Source organism: Sinohyriopsis cumingii, chromosome 14 (genome assembly GCF_028554795.1).
Source record: "Sinohyriopsis cumingii isolate HCF-2022 chromosome 14, ASM2855479v2, whole genome shotgun sequence".
Classification (NCBI taxonomy): Eukaryota; Metazoa; Mollusca; class Bivalvia; order Unionida; family Unionidae; genus Sinohyriopsis; species Sinohyriopsis cumingii.
Window position 1 is genome coordinate 59,098,173 of NC_142974.1, and position 16,857 is coordinate 59,115,029.

The 16,857-nt window shown below is 35.7% G+C and overlaps 1 protein-coding gene across 1 annotated transcript in view; it reads left to right on the plus strand.

Moving 5' to 3' along the window:
- Positions 1-2,211: 2,211 nt before the first annotated feature.
- Positions 2,212-16,857, plus strand: part of LOC149783935 (2',5'-phosphodiesterase 12-like) — a 32,002-nt gene continuing 17,356 nt past the window's right edge. Inside the window, exons 1-4 of the mRNA XM_089932071.1 lie at positions 2,212-3,036; positions 7,084-7,223; positions 10,811-10,973; positions 13,131-13,263. Of these exons, the coding sequence (XP_089788197.1) occupies positions 2,261-3,036; positions 7,084-7,223; positions 10,811-10,973; positions 13,131-13,263 (1,212 nt within the window). The 5' untranslated portion in view covers positions 2,212-2,260. The remainder of the gene's footprint in view (positions 3,037-7,083; positions 7,224-10,810; positions 10,974-13,130; positions 13,264-16,857) is intronic.

The following is a 16,857-nucleotide window of genomic DNA, read 5'->3' on the forward strand; positions in this document are numbered from 1 at the left end:
CATATTTTTGAAAGTCTAATTTTATCCGTTCAAAGCGAAATTGACACAACTAAGGATAATGCTCTGCACATCAAAGCAGGAAAATAAATTATATCAGAGTTCATATAATTGTTAAAGAGATGCGAGTAGAAAAGAAAATGTCGAGCGATCAGAAAATAATATGTTTAGAATATAATACGAATATAATACTGACCATATTTTAGATGAATAAAAAAAAAAAAAACTTTTGTTAGACTTGTATCTGAAGGACTGCCCTTTAACTCCAGAAAAAAATAATTCTATTTGAAAACCACTAATCAGATTTACAGAAGTAGTTCACAAATGATTAGAATAAACTAGCCCTAACTGTATTGATAGTTAATCATTATATACGTTGAACCTCAAAGAGAACAAGGTCGCTGCAAACAAAATATGATAGTTTTACATACAGTGGGGTTTAAAGCTGAAGAATTACAAATAGCTTTTACTGTTTATTCTACGTAATTGATTATCATCAGGCTAACACTCTTTGCGTACAGAGGTAATTATTCGAATTTAAGCAACAAAGGTCCAGTGATGTACTCAACTCCATTCTGATTTCGTGGAACTGCCTTAACATTAATTTTCGGAAATTGTCTAATTAATGTTGTGATCAGGAAAGGTTAGCTATGGCACTGACAATGATTATGCGTGGTTCCTTGGTTTGTTTCTCTGCCATTTTGTTACAAAATTACTGATAGAGCGTCCGCCTCGGATGTAGGAGGTCGTGGGTTCGATCCCCGGCCGAGTCATACCAAAGACTTATAAAAATTGGTACTAACAGCTGCCTCTCTTGGCGCTCAGCATTGAGTAGTTAGTGTTAGGGCTGGTCGGCCTGGTGTTAGGATAATGTGACAGGGTGGGACATCATGCTACATGTCTGCGGCATGATCCCACAGTGCTAGACATCACTATAAACTGCCACACTGCACACGTAGTAGAGATATGACTGAAATTTTAGGTGTTTTAGCAATATATGTAAAAACGTCATTGACTTAGAAGTGAATATATATGGGTATTGTAGAAAAGCTGTATTATTGTTATTATTATTATTATTATTATTATTAAAATGAATCAAGGAAAGTGATATTCATAAAGTGTACAAAAATATCCCGCATTTCGACACGAAATGCACATGAAAATGTGATTTCTGAACGTCAAAATGAAGACCCACTCCATGACCTTCTTGAACCTGTAACCCAGAAAATCCGATTTGCTATGTATCTTTTAGGATCATACATATAAATACATTATATAAAAGAGGGAAGTGTATACCTTAAAACAATACTGCATTTTAATCTAAGTTTCCAGTTTTGCAAGAAGTTGTCCCACACGTACAAAATCGTCTGCTACCCAACGTGTCAACTTGCCGCTAGAACATAAATTCTCAAGAAATTCCCCGGCGTATAGTCTGTTTCTAAAGTCTTTAGTAATTTTATCACCATCAATAAGACGTTGCAAACACATTACATTCGTTGTTGTTTCTCTTCCACATAACAGCTTTTTTTTAGCATTATGAAACGTTGAACTTTACTAACTTTTTTTTTTACAAGATCGGTTTAATTTGCTGAATATCTCTTGCTATTTATTGGCATTTTTACAATGAATTTTGTAAAACTAGCTATAAACCTGGCCTAATTACTCGACTGAAATGCTGACATTAATAGTCGAAAGTAATGTATTTTATTTACATAGCCCGATCGATAAACATTACATCTTTTCAATGCTGTGCGCTGAATAGGCCGACATATCGCGAATCAGGAAAACACGGGGGTGGTATCCCATGTGTCCAAAAATTAATATTATTTTGAACAGAATATTCTGGTGACAATTGCCTCTTTTCAAATGGTAAGATTGCTCTATTTTATTTTCGTCAATCGGTCGAATTCTGTATGCGTTTTGCTTCAGTATTGGAGACGAAAACCTTAAGTGTGCAGAAATGCCCGACCGCATTGTATGCTTGAGTATGACGATGATGATAACCACTTATCTGATGATAAAAGGAAAAGAAATATTTTATATTTGTTTGTTTTGGGCTTTTTTGTTTTGCTTTTTTTTCTCCTAGAGTTTTGCCATTCACATAAAATTACTTTTTTTTTTTTTTTTTAAATTCGTCCATATATTCTCCTCCGGGATGTGAAAATGGTTTGTATGTTTACCGGAGTCTGGTTTCAAATTGTACGTACCGGAAAGAGATAGTCCTACCAGCAACATGTGTCTACTTTAGAGATAGACATAAAACATGTTCGTTGTCCGTAAATTATTGACAATTCAAAATAAATTTACTCCAGTATTCCACAGATCAGTGAGTTATTTGTACGTGAGATGTGCAACAGATGAAGAACATGTGCATATATCCTTTAATCTCAGTGTTTACGGGGGCAAATCGCGCCCATTTCTGACGTCTCGGAAACTGGGTGATAATGTTTCCACGACTTTAAACAGGATAGAGGCTAAAGTTAAAGACATAGCTGACAGGAGAAAAAGAGCTAAGAATTTGCAGGGTGCTGAAGAAATTCCCATCGATCCACAAGTTTTTCACAAATCTAAACAAGTTAGTGGAGACGTTTCAGTCCAAGACGCTTTTATTACCGGTGCAGTGTTTCGCATTTGTGGAACCGAATTTACTGTAGAATGCAATCCACCAACGATAAAATCAGTAACTTTACCAAAAATGATTATGGTTGGATTTCCCATTGTGCCTGTATTGGAATATGAATTTACTGATATTTCTAGTTTGGAATTTGTGTGGTCAAGAATTGAAGTTAATCAGTTGGTAGTATCCAAAAAGAAAACTAAAGAAGTTGTTACAGAAGTTGCAAGAACTTTTGCATACACTCCAAGTAAAGATGATATTGGATGTCATTTGAGGCTGCTGGTTACACCAAAGTTAAATGGATTGCTTAGAGATGACCGCTCAGTCCAGTTTGATTCACCTTCAGTGGTTAGTGAAAGATCTGGTGAATGTCCATTTGAAAAGCGACATCTTTATACACAACAGTATACAGAACCAGGCATGTAAGTTGTGGAACTGTAAAGACTCTTAAACAAGTCCAAGTACCTTTTCCAATCCATGGTCAGTATTTGGACAGTTATGTTGGGATTGGAGGTTAGGGTGTGAGTAGTCCTACAATGTAAGACTTATCACACGATATTTTTGTTCTGGTGCTACATCTTACTGCCCAGATAACGGCCTTGTGTAATGTGTTTCAATGTTGACTGACATCAGAATGAGGGTCCAAATTTTCAAGAATCTCTCACACACTTGGCAGCACATATTGAAGCTTTTCCACAAATTAAAGTCCAGATGGTTTAGGTGGTTTTTACCTACTCCAATGTATTTTTTCGAATAAATTCAAATTCTCACCCAAGCAAATGGATGTGTTTTTAAATTCTGTTGACCAGCATTTCAGTTGGTTGGAATGCAATGCAAGCTGGGAATGCCAAATTTATTAAAAGGATTAAGAACATATTTTGAACAAAACAAAGCATTGAATTTGAAATGCTTTATTTAATATTATTATATTTTTATTTGTTTCGTTTAAGAAACATTCTTTAGTATAATCCAAACTGAACATGAAACTACGACTGATCAGGAGAAAGACAGCAAAGTAAATGTGATCAGTTAGACTTAAATTTGTGAAAGAGTTTTAATATTGGCTGCCAAGTGTGTGAGATATTTCAGAAAATGTTACCTGAAGTACTCCTGTCAGTTGGCTTGGGGACATGCTGCAAAAGGCCATTATTAAGCCAGTAAGACACAGCACCAAAACATAAATAACATGAGATGCATCTTAATTGTAGGACCAAGGGGTGAATACCTTTTAGAAAATATTAATGAGTTTGATAGAGTACTCTTGACATTCATGGTTCTCCACAGGATTTTAAGAGTTGCAGATCCAATAAAAGTGCATATGAACAACATTATGAGTGTATTGTTGTATCACAAATATATATACCAGGCTCCCATGTTTCTGGGTTAGATATGTGTGAAATTCCCAAAGGACAGACAATATCCTGCAGTGATGCACCGCATTTTACCCCTGGCTTATCCCCCACATACCCATGTTTACTTGAACTCACACGGACAAAGGTGATATCTGTAAAGGTGAGCACTTTAGACCAATTTGCCCCATTCCCCCCCCCCCCACAAGCCCCAGATGATTAGGAGCTCAGTGCCTTTATCAAGAAAACGGCAGCCAACCTGGACTGGCTTGTTTCAGTATCAAACTGTAAACTACATTACCTACTTTTGACGTTCCAGCTGAAAAATATCGCATGTTTCACCACATATCCTATTGTATAATTCTGAGCATGAGTATTCCTTCTGTATTAGAAAGCAAAATAAAGCCAAGTTCCTTTATCATTTTCTGACCATAAATACATTGACAACAGAAACAAAACAGTAGTCATAAAGTCTCATTTAATTTAACAATCATATAAACATTATATAAGAAAAATTATGAGTTAAATTTAATTATATCCATCTAGTAAAAATAAAAGTGTTTTAATATTTTAAAGCATCCATTTTTCTTCTAAAGCACTATAGCCAAGGTTTTTATTAATATAATTAATTTAGCTTAATATTTTTTGATATGTAATATATTGGGTATCAATTAACCTAATCTCTATTGTTATTCAGTTCAGTTCCGCCAGTATGCAATGCACTGGTAAATTACCTTTGTCCATTAAAGCCAGTACTTGAAGCCAGTGATGAGTTTTCTACTTGCTCTTTTAAATAGAGTTTTTTAGATGATTAATTATTAGTTTGATGAAATCTCTGTATAATTTGGCTACTATTAATGACTATCGATAGTAAAATTAATACTTGAAATGAAACCATTTATATTTTTTTTTTATCAGATATTTTTAATGATAGCTATTGAGTTATGTATTAATTTTGAAGGTCAATTTTCTGAGATGACGGATCTCATAAACTCCTTAGGATGACTGATCCAAAAAGTTCAGAAGTCTCTTGGCTTTAAAGATTAGAGGTCTGCAGTCCTGGGTGGTCAGTTTTCTGGTATTCACAAGCAGTTGTCTCCCTTTCTCTCACAAAGCAGTTTGATTCTATGATACATTGTATTTTCATTTGATATGTAGCTGATGAGATTCAGGGATCGTCCTGGGCTTCGCCAATGTCGCAAATTGCGATTTTTTTTCCTTATTGGCGACAAAAATATCCCATCTGGCGATTTTTTTGGCGACAGACTTTTTGGTTATTTAATTTGTACATACAATCATAGATTTGGACTGGATAAATTAAAAGGGAGAACGAAAGGAAGCCACAAACTTGACTAAGCAATGCATTGGAATCAATCTGTTACACAAACAATCCTTTGTTCGTATTGACAACCCCATCTTTACAGTGCATTGTTACATCATAATCTGCTTATGCTGACATCTGGGCTGAGTATGCTGTGATACAGTCAATCATGCTACCGAACTATACCTACAACTGACCGACTTCTGAAGATGCGAATAGAACAGATACAATTAATTGAATGGCTAAATCTTCTGTTGGTTTTTTTTTTTTTTTTTTTTTTTTTTTTACATATACCAGTAGTTTTGCTGAACCTTCATAGAAAACTGATAACCTTTGAAGTACCGACTACTGTGTATAAATACAAAGCAAATGGAAAAATCTCAATCACAATTATGTCTGTCGCCAGTGCAGCATTTTACTCATTGATCTTTTCCTTTTGCCATCAATCCGTGTTACGGCTGCTGAGACTTAAACTCCGAAACAAGAAATAGCACAAAACAAAAACAACAACCAGTTTTGCATAATTAATAATAATTATTTATTTCTCAAAATACAAGAGTGAAAGAATCTCTAAATTGGGTGTGAATTTATGCTTATATATACGGTCCAATATTGCCAGGTGTTGATTCGTGTAAGTTTCATTCGTGGGAATGTAGATCCTATTTTGTTTGTCGAGAAAATTTATACAGCATTCAGTGATCATTCTTGGGATTTAGGAAGCAATTCACTACAAGCTTTGTTAAGCTAGCCATAAGGGGGGGGGGCTGCTGATAGACTACTGGTGTCACCTGTCAGTGCTGTGGACTGTAAACGTGAATTCAGTAAGATGAACCTCATAAAAACTGACATCAGAAATAAACTCTGCATCTCATCTCTCGAGAATTTCATGAGAATCAGCATGTACAGATGTGAAAAATTAGACTTTGAAACTGCATTCAACAAGTGGGCAGCCCTAAAATTGCGACGGATCTTCATGTAACACTTTGTAACATTTTGTTAATGCTTGTTGTAATTAAAAAATTAAGTAACCCATCTTTTGTAATTTTCATTGCCTGTTACATTAATAGACTAAATTAACACTTGGAAAAATGTACACTACTTGTTCTGGCGACACTTTTTGAAAATTGGCGACAAAATATTGAGGTTGGCGATTTTTTTGGCGACAGCTTTTTAAAAGCCAGGACCATCCCTGAGATTGTATTGTTTTTAAGGGTAGATAACTTGGTGCCCTCCACTATCTCTGTGTCTCAACAAAACTGTAGCGCATGTTTCCTGGGGTCATCAAAATTAAATCACGCTGACTTTATCAACACCACTTCCATTCTCTGCTTGTCGTTGGTTGTAACTCCTCAGTAATGTGTTTTGTGCAGAGTTTGTTAACTTGGGATATTGTGGGGAAGTAGTGGGATGCACCGTTTTCTTTAATCCTCTCCACCTGCCACCCCACTGGAATAAATGGAGAAACAGAAAAAATTACATGAGCTGTACTCACTGTACCAATGAATGGTTCTCTGCAAACAAAAAACATAAATACGTCAGAATTGTTTTTAGATTTCTTTTTTTATATGCATCAAGTTGGTCACTTCATCATTGAAGTCCACAACTCGGTCTATTATGATGGAAAGTTTAGGATGGTGAGAATTCTTGAAAGGGTAGGATGAGGAGAATTGATGATGGAAAAGGAAAATTCAAAGTCACTAGCCCAGCTGAACAAGTAGTACATTGAAATTTACTTTGGTTGTTATATATGTATGAATATGTAGATGCATAACTGAGCAATCTTTTCTATTTTTGAACAGGTTTCGAGTGGTTACATACAATATCTTGGCCGAGATGTATGCAGATTCAAACTACTCTCGTAATGTTCTGTTTCCTTATTGTCCACCTCATGCCCTGGAGGTTTCTTACAGATCACAGCTTCTTCTAAAGGAATTAATGGGTGAGTCAGATATAATCCATAATATTCCAGGGATGGTCCTGGCTTTTAAAAAGTTGTTACAAAAAAATCGCCAGCCTCAATATTTTGTCGCTAATTTTCAAAAAAAGTCTCCAGAACAAGTAGTGATTATTTTTCCAAGCCTGTTAATGTAATAGGCAATGAAAATTGAAAAAGATTGGATAGTTATTACTTTATTTGAGTGTGGCTTGGATTTTTAACATAGCTTTTAAACAAATTCAGTCATATCAGTATATTTGCATTGTGGCATTTTATGGTGATGTCTAGCACGGGGACATCATTCCGCAGACATGTAGCATTATGTCCTCCTACTCATACAGTCCTAACGCTAACGTCTTATTGCTGAGCAGCTAGTGAGTCAGCTGTTATTACCATTCTTATAAGTCTTTGGTATGACTTGTCTATGGTTTGAACCTGTGACCTCCTGCATGCGGTGTGGACACTCTAACCATTAGGCCACTGGAGTGGTCATGGAGAATTCTGAGTCTCCGATTTGGTTACAGTTGAGTTAATTACAGAGACAGACAAATACAGACATATTTACTGCATGATATGGTGTGTGTGTATGTGTGATTTAGATTTTTAACATAGCTTTAACAATTTTTCAATCATATCACTATGATATCTGCAGTGTAACAGTTTATAGTGATGTCTAGCACTGGGGCATCATGCCACAGACATGTAGCATGATGTTCCACCCAGTCACATTATCCTGACACCAGGCCAACCAGTCCTAACACTAACCTCTTAATGCTGATTGCCAAACATGCCAAAGACTTGTAAAAATGGTATTAACAGCTGCCTCGCTAGGCACTCACCATGGATTTCGGATTCTTAAATTTTTCTGCTGTAGGTCTAATTCTCAGAAGTTTTGCATTGTTAACGATATCCTGCTTTTGCTTTAATGTATAATGTTTATAGTGACCATGTACAGAACCAGGTGGAGCATTCTCAGATTAAAGATAATCAGACTCGTCATCTAGAGCAGCTTTCTTCGTAGGCAGTTCTTTTTGTGATGCATCCTCAGAATCATTAATTCAAGGTCGCTTCTGTTGATGTCCTACTGGCTTTTTTGGAGACGATTTTGGCATGGGAGAGTCCCTCCATGAACTAGGCAGTGCCTTCTTGCTTGTTGCATAACGTATGATAAACTTATCGATCAAAATTATTACAGTACTAACAATATTATGTTTCACAACGACACCTATCCAGTATATAAACTTTTGATAGTGGTGGGTATTTTATTTACACTTTATATTTTAATAGCTTGATTTGGCTAACAATAATATGGTTGGTTGTCAGTGTAGACATTGTTACACACGAAACCACTTCAAACAGGTGTGACAGTCATGGCTTTGATTAGAAACCATGAGCCCTGCTTTATATCATTAAACATCAGAGTCTGTATGGATTAGTAAAATTCATTGGCATTGTGCAACAAAACAAACCCATTGTCCCCGAGGCATTATATACAAATGTTTAAACATAGTTATTGTTCTACAGGTAGTAAACCTTTTTGTCGACGATAAATATTGATTGTAGGTACTAAATGTTCAGTTACATCGTTTGATCTTTTAATGAAATCCAGATGGCTGCCTTTTATTTCCAAACACACCTGTCAAAGAAATCCCACAAGTTATATTATGATAGGTGTCAACCATATGAGATGAAGACCAGTACACGAGACCAATATAAACCTTACAAAAGACCAATAAAAACCTTACAAGGACCAATAAAAACCTTACAAAGACCAAAAAAACTTACACGCCAAAATGTATTCATACATTATATAAGATCAACAGTTTTAAAACAACAAATGCTATACACAAATTATTATGACACATATTTACATAATTGTTGACATTTCTGAAACTTTATTTCATTCTTTTTACTTATAACACTATCATCTTCCTGCTTTGGCTAAGCAAAGAAGCTTTTGATAGATGCTCCCTTCTTCATTTCAAAATTTCTTTCATGCAGTTTTGTCCTGAAGTGTTCCTCCAGATCATATATGTTTGACACCACCACTTTAATGTCTTTACTACACATTTTACAAAAAGCATGTGAATATCCTAACTTGGATACATCTACAATGCCAGCGAAGACTTTAATCCAATCAGCTTGAAACTTGCCACAACCTTGGTCAGTGTCTTCAAGCTTGTGTTTGTTTGAATTAGCCTCAGCCATTTGATGGATGGAATATTTCAACTAAATGAGAGAAATAAATATATAAAAAATAAATTTAGATTTGACATGTGATAGAGGAAGATCTTCCAATTACAAATATGTTACAGATTTATATTTGTTCCCATAAACCCCAAGATACTATGCCAGGAGCTATCCAAAAATTGAAATCTAAATAAATTTTTTTACAAAGTAGCAGTCCGAAAGTTTATACCTCGTACGCTGTTGATCGTTTCTATTAAAATTGCATATCTGGTGTTTGAAAAGTTATGAATTTGCTATATGGTGTGCACAAAACGAAAAAAAATAATTAAACTTTTTTTTTACGAAAAACTATACAAAACTGTTATACGGCCGTACACTGACAAAAAAGGAAAAAACCTTACAAATTATGGCTAAACCATACAAGTTGACACGTATGTATTATTAACAATTATCACCTAGACACCTTGAAATCTCCAACATGCATCAAAACAATCTTTGAGCAGTCGATTGTTTTGAGTCAGCAAGCTCTGCTCATTTTGAAGCTACCCTTGGCTAGGTGGAAAAAAAAGAGAACCACAACAAATAGATCACTTTTATTTTTTAAAAATACCAACATATTAATCACGCTGACTCATATATTGCAACTTGCTTGTTATTTTTACCCTTCCAAGGTGTGCATTAAACACTCACCACATATGGAGCCTCTCACCCTTGGTGCTCTAAGATTAGCCATCATACATGTACCAGTATTTCTACTCTCAATACTAAATTGTTTCTTTCATAAATATCTTAAGAATTATAATTCCAAAATCTTTTTATTTACTTTGTATTAATATCTTAATTACACAGAAATAAAGCTTGCGTGCATTTGTAATGTAGATTTTAATGATCACTGATTAGCAGAGGGTTAAACTGTGGATTGCAAGATTACTAATATGGCGATTCTTTTGGAAAATACGCACACAGTCGTGGCTCTGATACATGTATGGCTGTGTTTTCTGGTGGATGGAAATGTATCAAATAGACGAAATAGGCAAGTAATGCCTGTTTTTTGTTCGTTATCCTTTTCGTGGTGTTAGACAAAATACTTGTTTTACTTCATGGCAGCATGTCGTCATGTGAGCTAATGGTAACTTCGTTATGGATGTGGGGGAAGAGAAATAAATCAATCTTCACCTGTACGTTTTAGGACACCTAATTAAGGAATTTAATATGTATTCAGATGACAAAAAAAATAATTATTTGTTGCAGTCCAAAAACATACGATAAATACGGTATTACAAAATGATCTGAGCAGATCTGATGATGGGAATCTAGCCTGCATCCTTGTGTCATCACAGGTCCAATACCTTTACTACTTAGTCACTGGTCCAATTTTTAACTTTCTTTTACGATTTCAGGATACAAGAGTGACATCATTTGTCTACAAGAAGTTGACAGGAAAGTGTTTTATAACTATCTGTCTCCAGCACTGGTGTCCTGTGACCTTGAAGGACATTACAGAGAGAAAGGGGGCTGTGTAGCTGAAGGGTCGGCTGTTTTCTTCAGGAGGTCAAAATTCAAGTTAGTCCATTAAAATCAATGACTAATAGTACAAGCTAAGAACTTTGATTGCAGTTAAAGATGAAAGATGTGACTGCCTCAACCCCATCTTTTGCTCATGGACCAAAAAGTTACAGCTGTAATTTCTTATTAATTTGGTAACTACATGTATTTATCACCTGATAGATATATGTTTGTTTTTAATGTAATATTTTAGCTGACTAATTATTCTGTGAATATTTACCCTTATTTCCCCATTAGGAATAAAGTTCTGCAAAAATGGCTGTGAAAAGTAACTTTTGTAATTAATTGGTGTATTAGCACCTATCCAAGTTTTCCTGGCATTATTTTGTTAAAGATGCAACATTATTTTATAATAATAATAATAGTAATAATAAAAATAATAGTCTTTTTATGGAGGGTTACTGAATTATTTCATTACAACTCATCTTCATGGAAATCATTGACTATTTAGAAAATTTATAAAGTATTACCAATTAGATAAAGTCAGAGAATACTTGTGTATATGCTCTCTCTCTATCTCACACACTAACGCAAACAACATATTTGCTAATTAACACGTCTACATAGACATTACTTAAGTATAATAGGGTAGCAGGAGGGGTTAAATACATATATAAATTATTATTTCATTAGTTAATAACTCTGCTTTGAAATGCGAAATGGAGGAAGCCTGTTTGATTCTTGTATGGAAGTATAGACTATGTAATTTATCAGTTTTACAGTTTTGCTGTGTGATTTAGATGACTATGGATTGTGACATATACTTAAGTCTGGTTTACAGTCTGTTCATACTTAAGTCAGGTTTTCAGTCTGTTCATGCTTAAGTCTGGTTTACAGTCTGTTCATGCTTAAGTCTGGTTTACAGTCTGTCCATGCTTAAGTCTGGTTTACAGTCTGTTCATGCTTAAGTCTGGTTTACAGTCTGTTCATGCTTAAGTCTGGTTTACAGTCTGTTCATGCTCAAGTCTGGTTTACAGTCTGTTCATACTTAAGTCTGGTTTACAGTCTGTTCATGCTCAAGTCTGGTTTACAGTCTGTTCATGCTTAAGTCTGGTTTACAGTCTGTTCATACTTAAGTCTGGTTTACAGTCTGTTCATGCTAATCTACCTTATACATTTTAGGATGCTGATAATTAAAAAATTTATCGTTCATTTTTTTTGGTGCATTTTGGGTCAGAACAGTCTTCACTTTGCAAACTCAACTCATTTGATCATGCCTACATTTGAGTAAATAAATTTTGGTAGTGTTTATATCAAGTTTTACGGTATGGTGATTCAAAGCCTTGTTGGAACATATTCTGCCCATAAATCATGGTATTTATGTATTCATTCATGCCCGCTATTTGTATCATAAAATTAATCCATGCACAAATATTTGAGCCGTGAATAGCAGTCCTAGCATTAGATGCTTAACTGTGATATACTGTATTAATCTGCTACACATGAATGTCTTTTGGTTGGTGGCATTTTTCGATGAAAATGTCAGAATGTATCAAATTGTAATCTGATCAGCAATGGAAGTTTATATTAAGTTTTCGGAGACATTAGCAGTAGTTGATGTTTTTTTTTTTAAAGTAACATTTAGCTTTTGTTTTTACCCAGAAATATGCAAAAACTTATTTGGACGAAGTTAAATTGCCCCATCTTGATCACATGTCAAATTTTAGAGCTTTTTTCAACTCTTTGCTATGATTTTTTTTTCCTCCTTCCTAGTATAAGCTCATAATTTCCAGAAGAAATGATCTACGACATGTACTGGCTTACAGGTCAAGTCTAACTGCAAACAGCATAGACACTAATCTCCTGACTTGTTATGCATTGCAAGATCTGGGTCTGTTCAGTTTGTTATTGTTGTTGTTGTAGGGCTTAATGCCATTTTTCAGTGCACGATAGGCGATACATGGCGGCCAGTATTAATGATGAAGGAAGAACCTGAGAAAACCCCAGTAAGAACCACCAACCCACAAGAAACTACTGGCAAGCTTTCTCACATACCCACATCATTTTGAAGTTGGATTCAGCTAATAAGCAAGTACAGGTGGTTATTTTGTTATGTTGTGATTTCTTTAAACCAGAATGAGTAATTTTATTTGAACTATGCAATAAAGTTATAAATATTGGATAATTAACACCTTTCATGTCGTTTAATTCAAGGTTCATTGATCAGCATGACATAATCTACACCAATGCTTTGGAAACTGCTCCTGAATGTGCTGATATTTATGAGAAGATTGTTAAAAGCCAGGCATTGAATGAATTTCTAAAGGAAAGACATAATGCTCTTCAGGTGAGTATTGCATGGGATAGACATTTGAAATTTTATTTGCTAATTTGTTTATGTACACTATCAGATTTTTTTTTCTCAGGCCATTTTATGGCAATATTCCATCGTTTATTTTCCACGAGTGATACAGCATAGGGGTTAACAGTCATCTGTCTATCCATGTGTCCAACCTTTACACCTTGCATAAGTTTTGCACTTTGGTAGGGCATCATTGTTCCAGTAACGCATTTCTAGCCAATCTCAAGTGTTTTGGCCTAATAGTGCTAACAAGGTTTGAGTAGAAAATGTCCATGACCAAAAAGTTCAACAAAATTTTTGTATGCATGTTTGTGCAAATATTTAGATTCCTTGATTAAATTTTCATCCCATTATTTTCAATTTTCAAAAATATCTAAAACTTATCGATGTTCTTTGTCTGTAGATTGTAATGGTCTGTGATGAGTATATATGTTTTAAAAACATAAATCTAATTTCAGATTTACTTTACAATTCAAACACACATAATACAAATACACAGGGACTGCATGTATTTGCCAGTGCAAATACAAGCATTACTATATCTTCTCCTGTACAGGGCATGCCTAACTGTGAAGCTTGTTGGCTCAGACCTGTTCTTATAACATGGAATGGTAGTTGAGATTTTACAAATTTTGTTATAGCTTCACTTTAACCAATGCTGAGCATGTGGAGAATTGTTTAGTAAGAGATCTGGGTCTGTGCTGTTTGGAGCATTGTGTGTGTTATACAGAGGTACATATACTACGTCATGGAAGATCTTGGTCTGTGCTGTTTGGAGCATCGTGTGTGTTATACAGAGGTACATATAGTACGTCATGGAATAGCTGGGTCTGTGCTGTTTGGAGCATTGTGTGTTTTATACAGAGGTACATATTAGTATGTAATGGAAGATCTGGGTCTGTGCTGTTTGGAGCATTGTATGTGTTAAACAGAAGTACATATAGTTCATAATGGAAGATCTGGGTCTGTGCTGTTTGGAGCATTGTGTGTGTTAAACAGAGGTACATATAGTATGTCATGGAAGATCTGGGTCTGTGCTGTTTGGAGCATTGTGTGTGTTATACAGAGGTACATATACTATGTCTTGGAAGATCTTGGTCTGTGCTGTTTGGAGCATTGTGTGTGTTATACAGAGGTACATATAGTACATCATGGAAGATCTGGATTTGTGCCATTTGCATCTGCGTGTCTTACAGAGGTAGATATGGTATTCATGGAAGATTGGGATCACTGCTGTTTGCATCTGAGTGTCTTACAGGGGTAGATATGGTATTCACAGAAGATCTGGACCTGTGTCATTTGCATCTGAGTGTCTTATAGGAGTATATATATCATATTCATAGGAGATCTAGATCTGTGCCATTTGCATCTGAGTGTCTTACACGGGTAGATATGGTATTCATAGGAGATCTGGACCTGTGTCATTTGCATCTGTTTGACTTACAGAGGTAGGTTAGGTATTCATAGAAGCTTGGGATCAATGCTGTTTGCATCTGAGTGTCTTACAAGGGTAGATATGGTATTCATAGGAGATCTGGAACTGTGCCATTTGCATCTGAGTGTCTTACAGGGGTAGATATGTTTTTTTATAGGAGATCTGGATCTATGCCATTGTAGCCGAGTGTCTTACAGGGGTAGATATGGTATTAATAGAAGTTTGGGATCAGTGGTATTTGCAGCTATGTCTTCCAAGGGTAGGTATCAGTGGTCTCGCTAGGATTTTAAAACTAGGAGACCAGGTTTTGCATTTTGGTAAATGTAGGAGTCCCACCAGCAAAAGTTGCAGTCCCCTCCCAAAAACTATGCAGATTAGAAGAACTATTGATTACCATTGAGTTTAATTTCTAAATTCTTTATAACACCGACATAGCTCTTGTTTGTCGATCAGAATGAGACTGAATTTTGTAAATCCAAAGAATGTCTTATTCCAAACACTAACCTAGGCATCACACACTTTCTTACAGTTAGCTACTATCCCATCCAAACTATCAGTTCTATCAAATTTACTACTCTTCTGAATCTCATTACAATCTTCGTCAGTTTGCCATTTAACCCCAAAATACTTATCCAAATTTGTGAATGGCATTTTGTCTAACTCTCAACATGTCTTGATTCCGAGATCACGTGCACTGCTTATTCCGCTACACTCGGAAATTAACACAATAATGAAATCTAAAGTTGTTTATTGGTTTGCTCTTATAAATGACCCTATGTACATTTCTGGGTCTTTCTGCCTCTAAATTCAATCACTGTAATTATCTGTACATTTTCCCACCCAGCCGCCAGTCAAAACCTTTGAATTTGCATGCCAGCTATTGCATCATGTTCTTTTGATGTACTCTTTTAATGGCAACATGTACATCAGGGGGTCTTTCAGCTACTGAATTCTGTCACTGTAAATATCTGTACATTGTCCCACCCAGCTGCCAGTCAAAGCCTTTGAACTTGCCACCCAGCTATTGCATCATTTTCTTTTGTTGTACTCTTATAATGGTGACATGTACATCAATGGGTCTTTCTGTCACTGTAAATATCTGTACAATTTCCCACCCAGCCACCAGTCAAAGCCTTTGAACTTGCCAGTCAGCTATTGCATCATGTTCTTTTGATGTACTCTTATAATGGTGACATGTATATCAAGGGGTATTTCAGCCACTAAATTCTGTCATTGTAAATATCAGCACAGCTAATTGATCAACAGATTTTCCCACTAAGCAGGTGGCTGAAGCAGGACTGGCAAGTCATCAGATTTTGCCATCCACCGTTTATATGTGTACAGAGGGTTCCCGCCTAAGTGATTTTCTGCGTCCCAGAAAAGAAAGTTGGCATCCAAATACGTGTAATTACGTGTTTCCGACACCTGGGTATGGTATTCATAGGAGGTTATGCCATTTGCGTCTGTATGTCTTACATGAGGGTAAATATGGCATGTCACAGGAGTAGATATGGCATTCATGGAAGATTGGGATCAATGCAATATGCAGCTGTTTCTTACAGGGGTAGGTATGCTATTCATGGGAGTTTGGAATATATGCCATTTCCATCTACATGCATTATGCAGGGGTAAATGTGGCATGTCACTGGGGTAGATATGGCATTGATGGAAGATTGGGACCTATGTCATTTGCAGCTGTGTGTTTTACAGGGGTAGATATGGTATTCTTGAGAGGTTGGAATATATGCCATTTGCATCTGTATGTCTTTCTCAAGGGTAAATATGGCATGTCACAGGAGTAGATATAGTATTCATGGAAGACTGTGATCTATGTCAATTGCAGCTGTTTGCCTTTACAGAGTTGGATATGGTATGTGCTTCTTTATGTCTTACAAAAGGGTAAATATGGCATGTCACAGTAGTAGATATGGTATTTATTTATGCCATTTGCATATGTGTCTTGAAGGAGTAGATATAGTACACATGCTTGCTTGGGATATATGCCATTTACATCTGTGTTATAGAGTAGATATGGTATTCATGGGAGATTGGGATATATGCCATTTGCATCTGTGTTTTACAGTAGATATGGTATTCATGGGAGATTGGGATATATGCCATTTCCATCTGTGTTTTACAGTAGA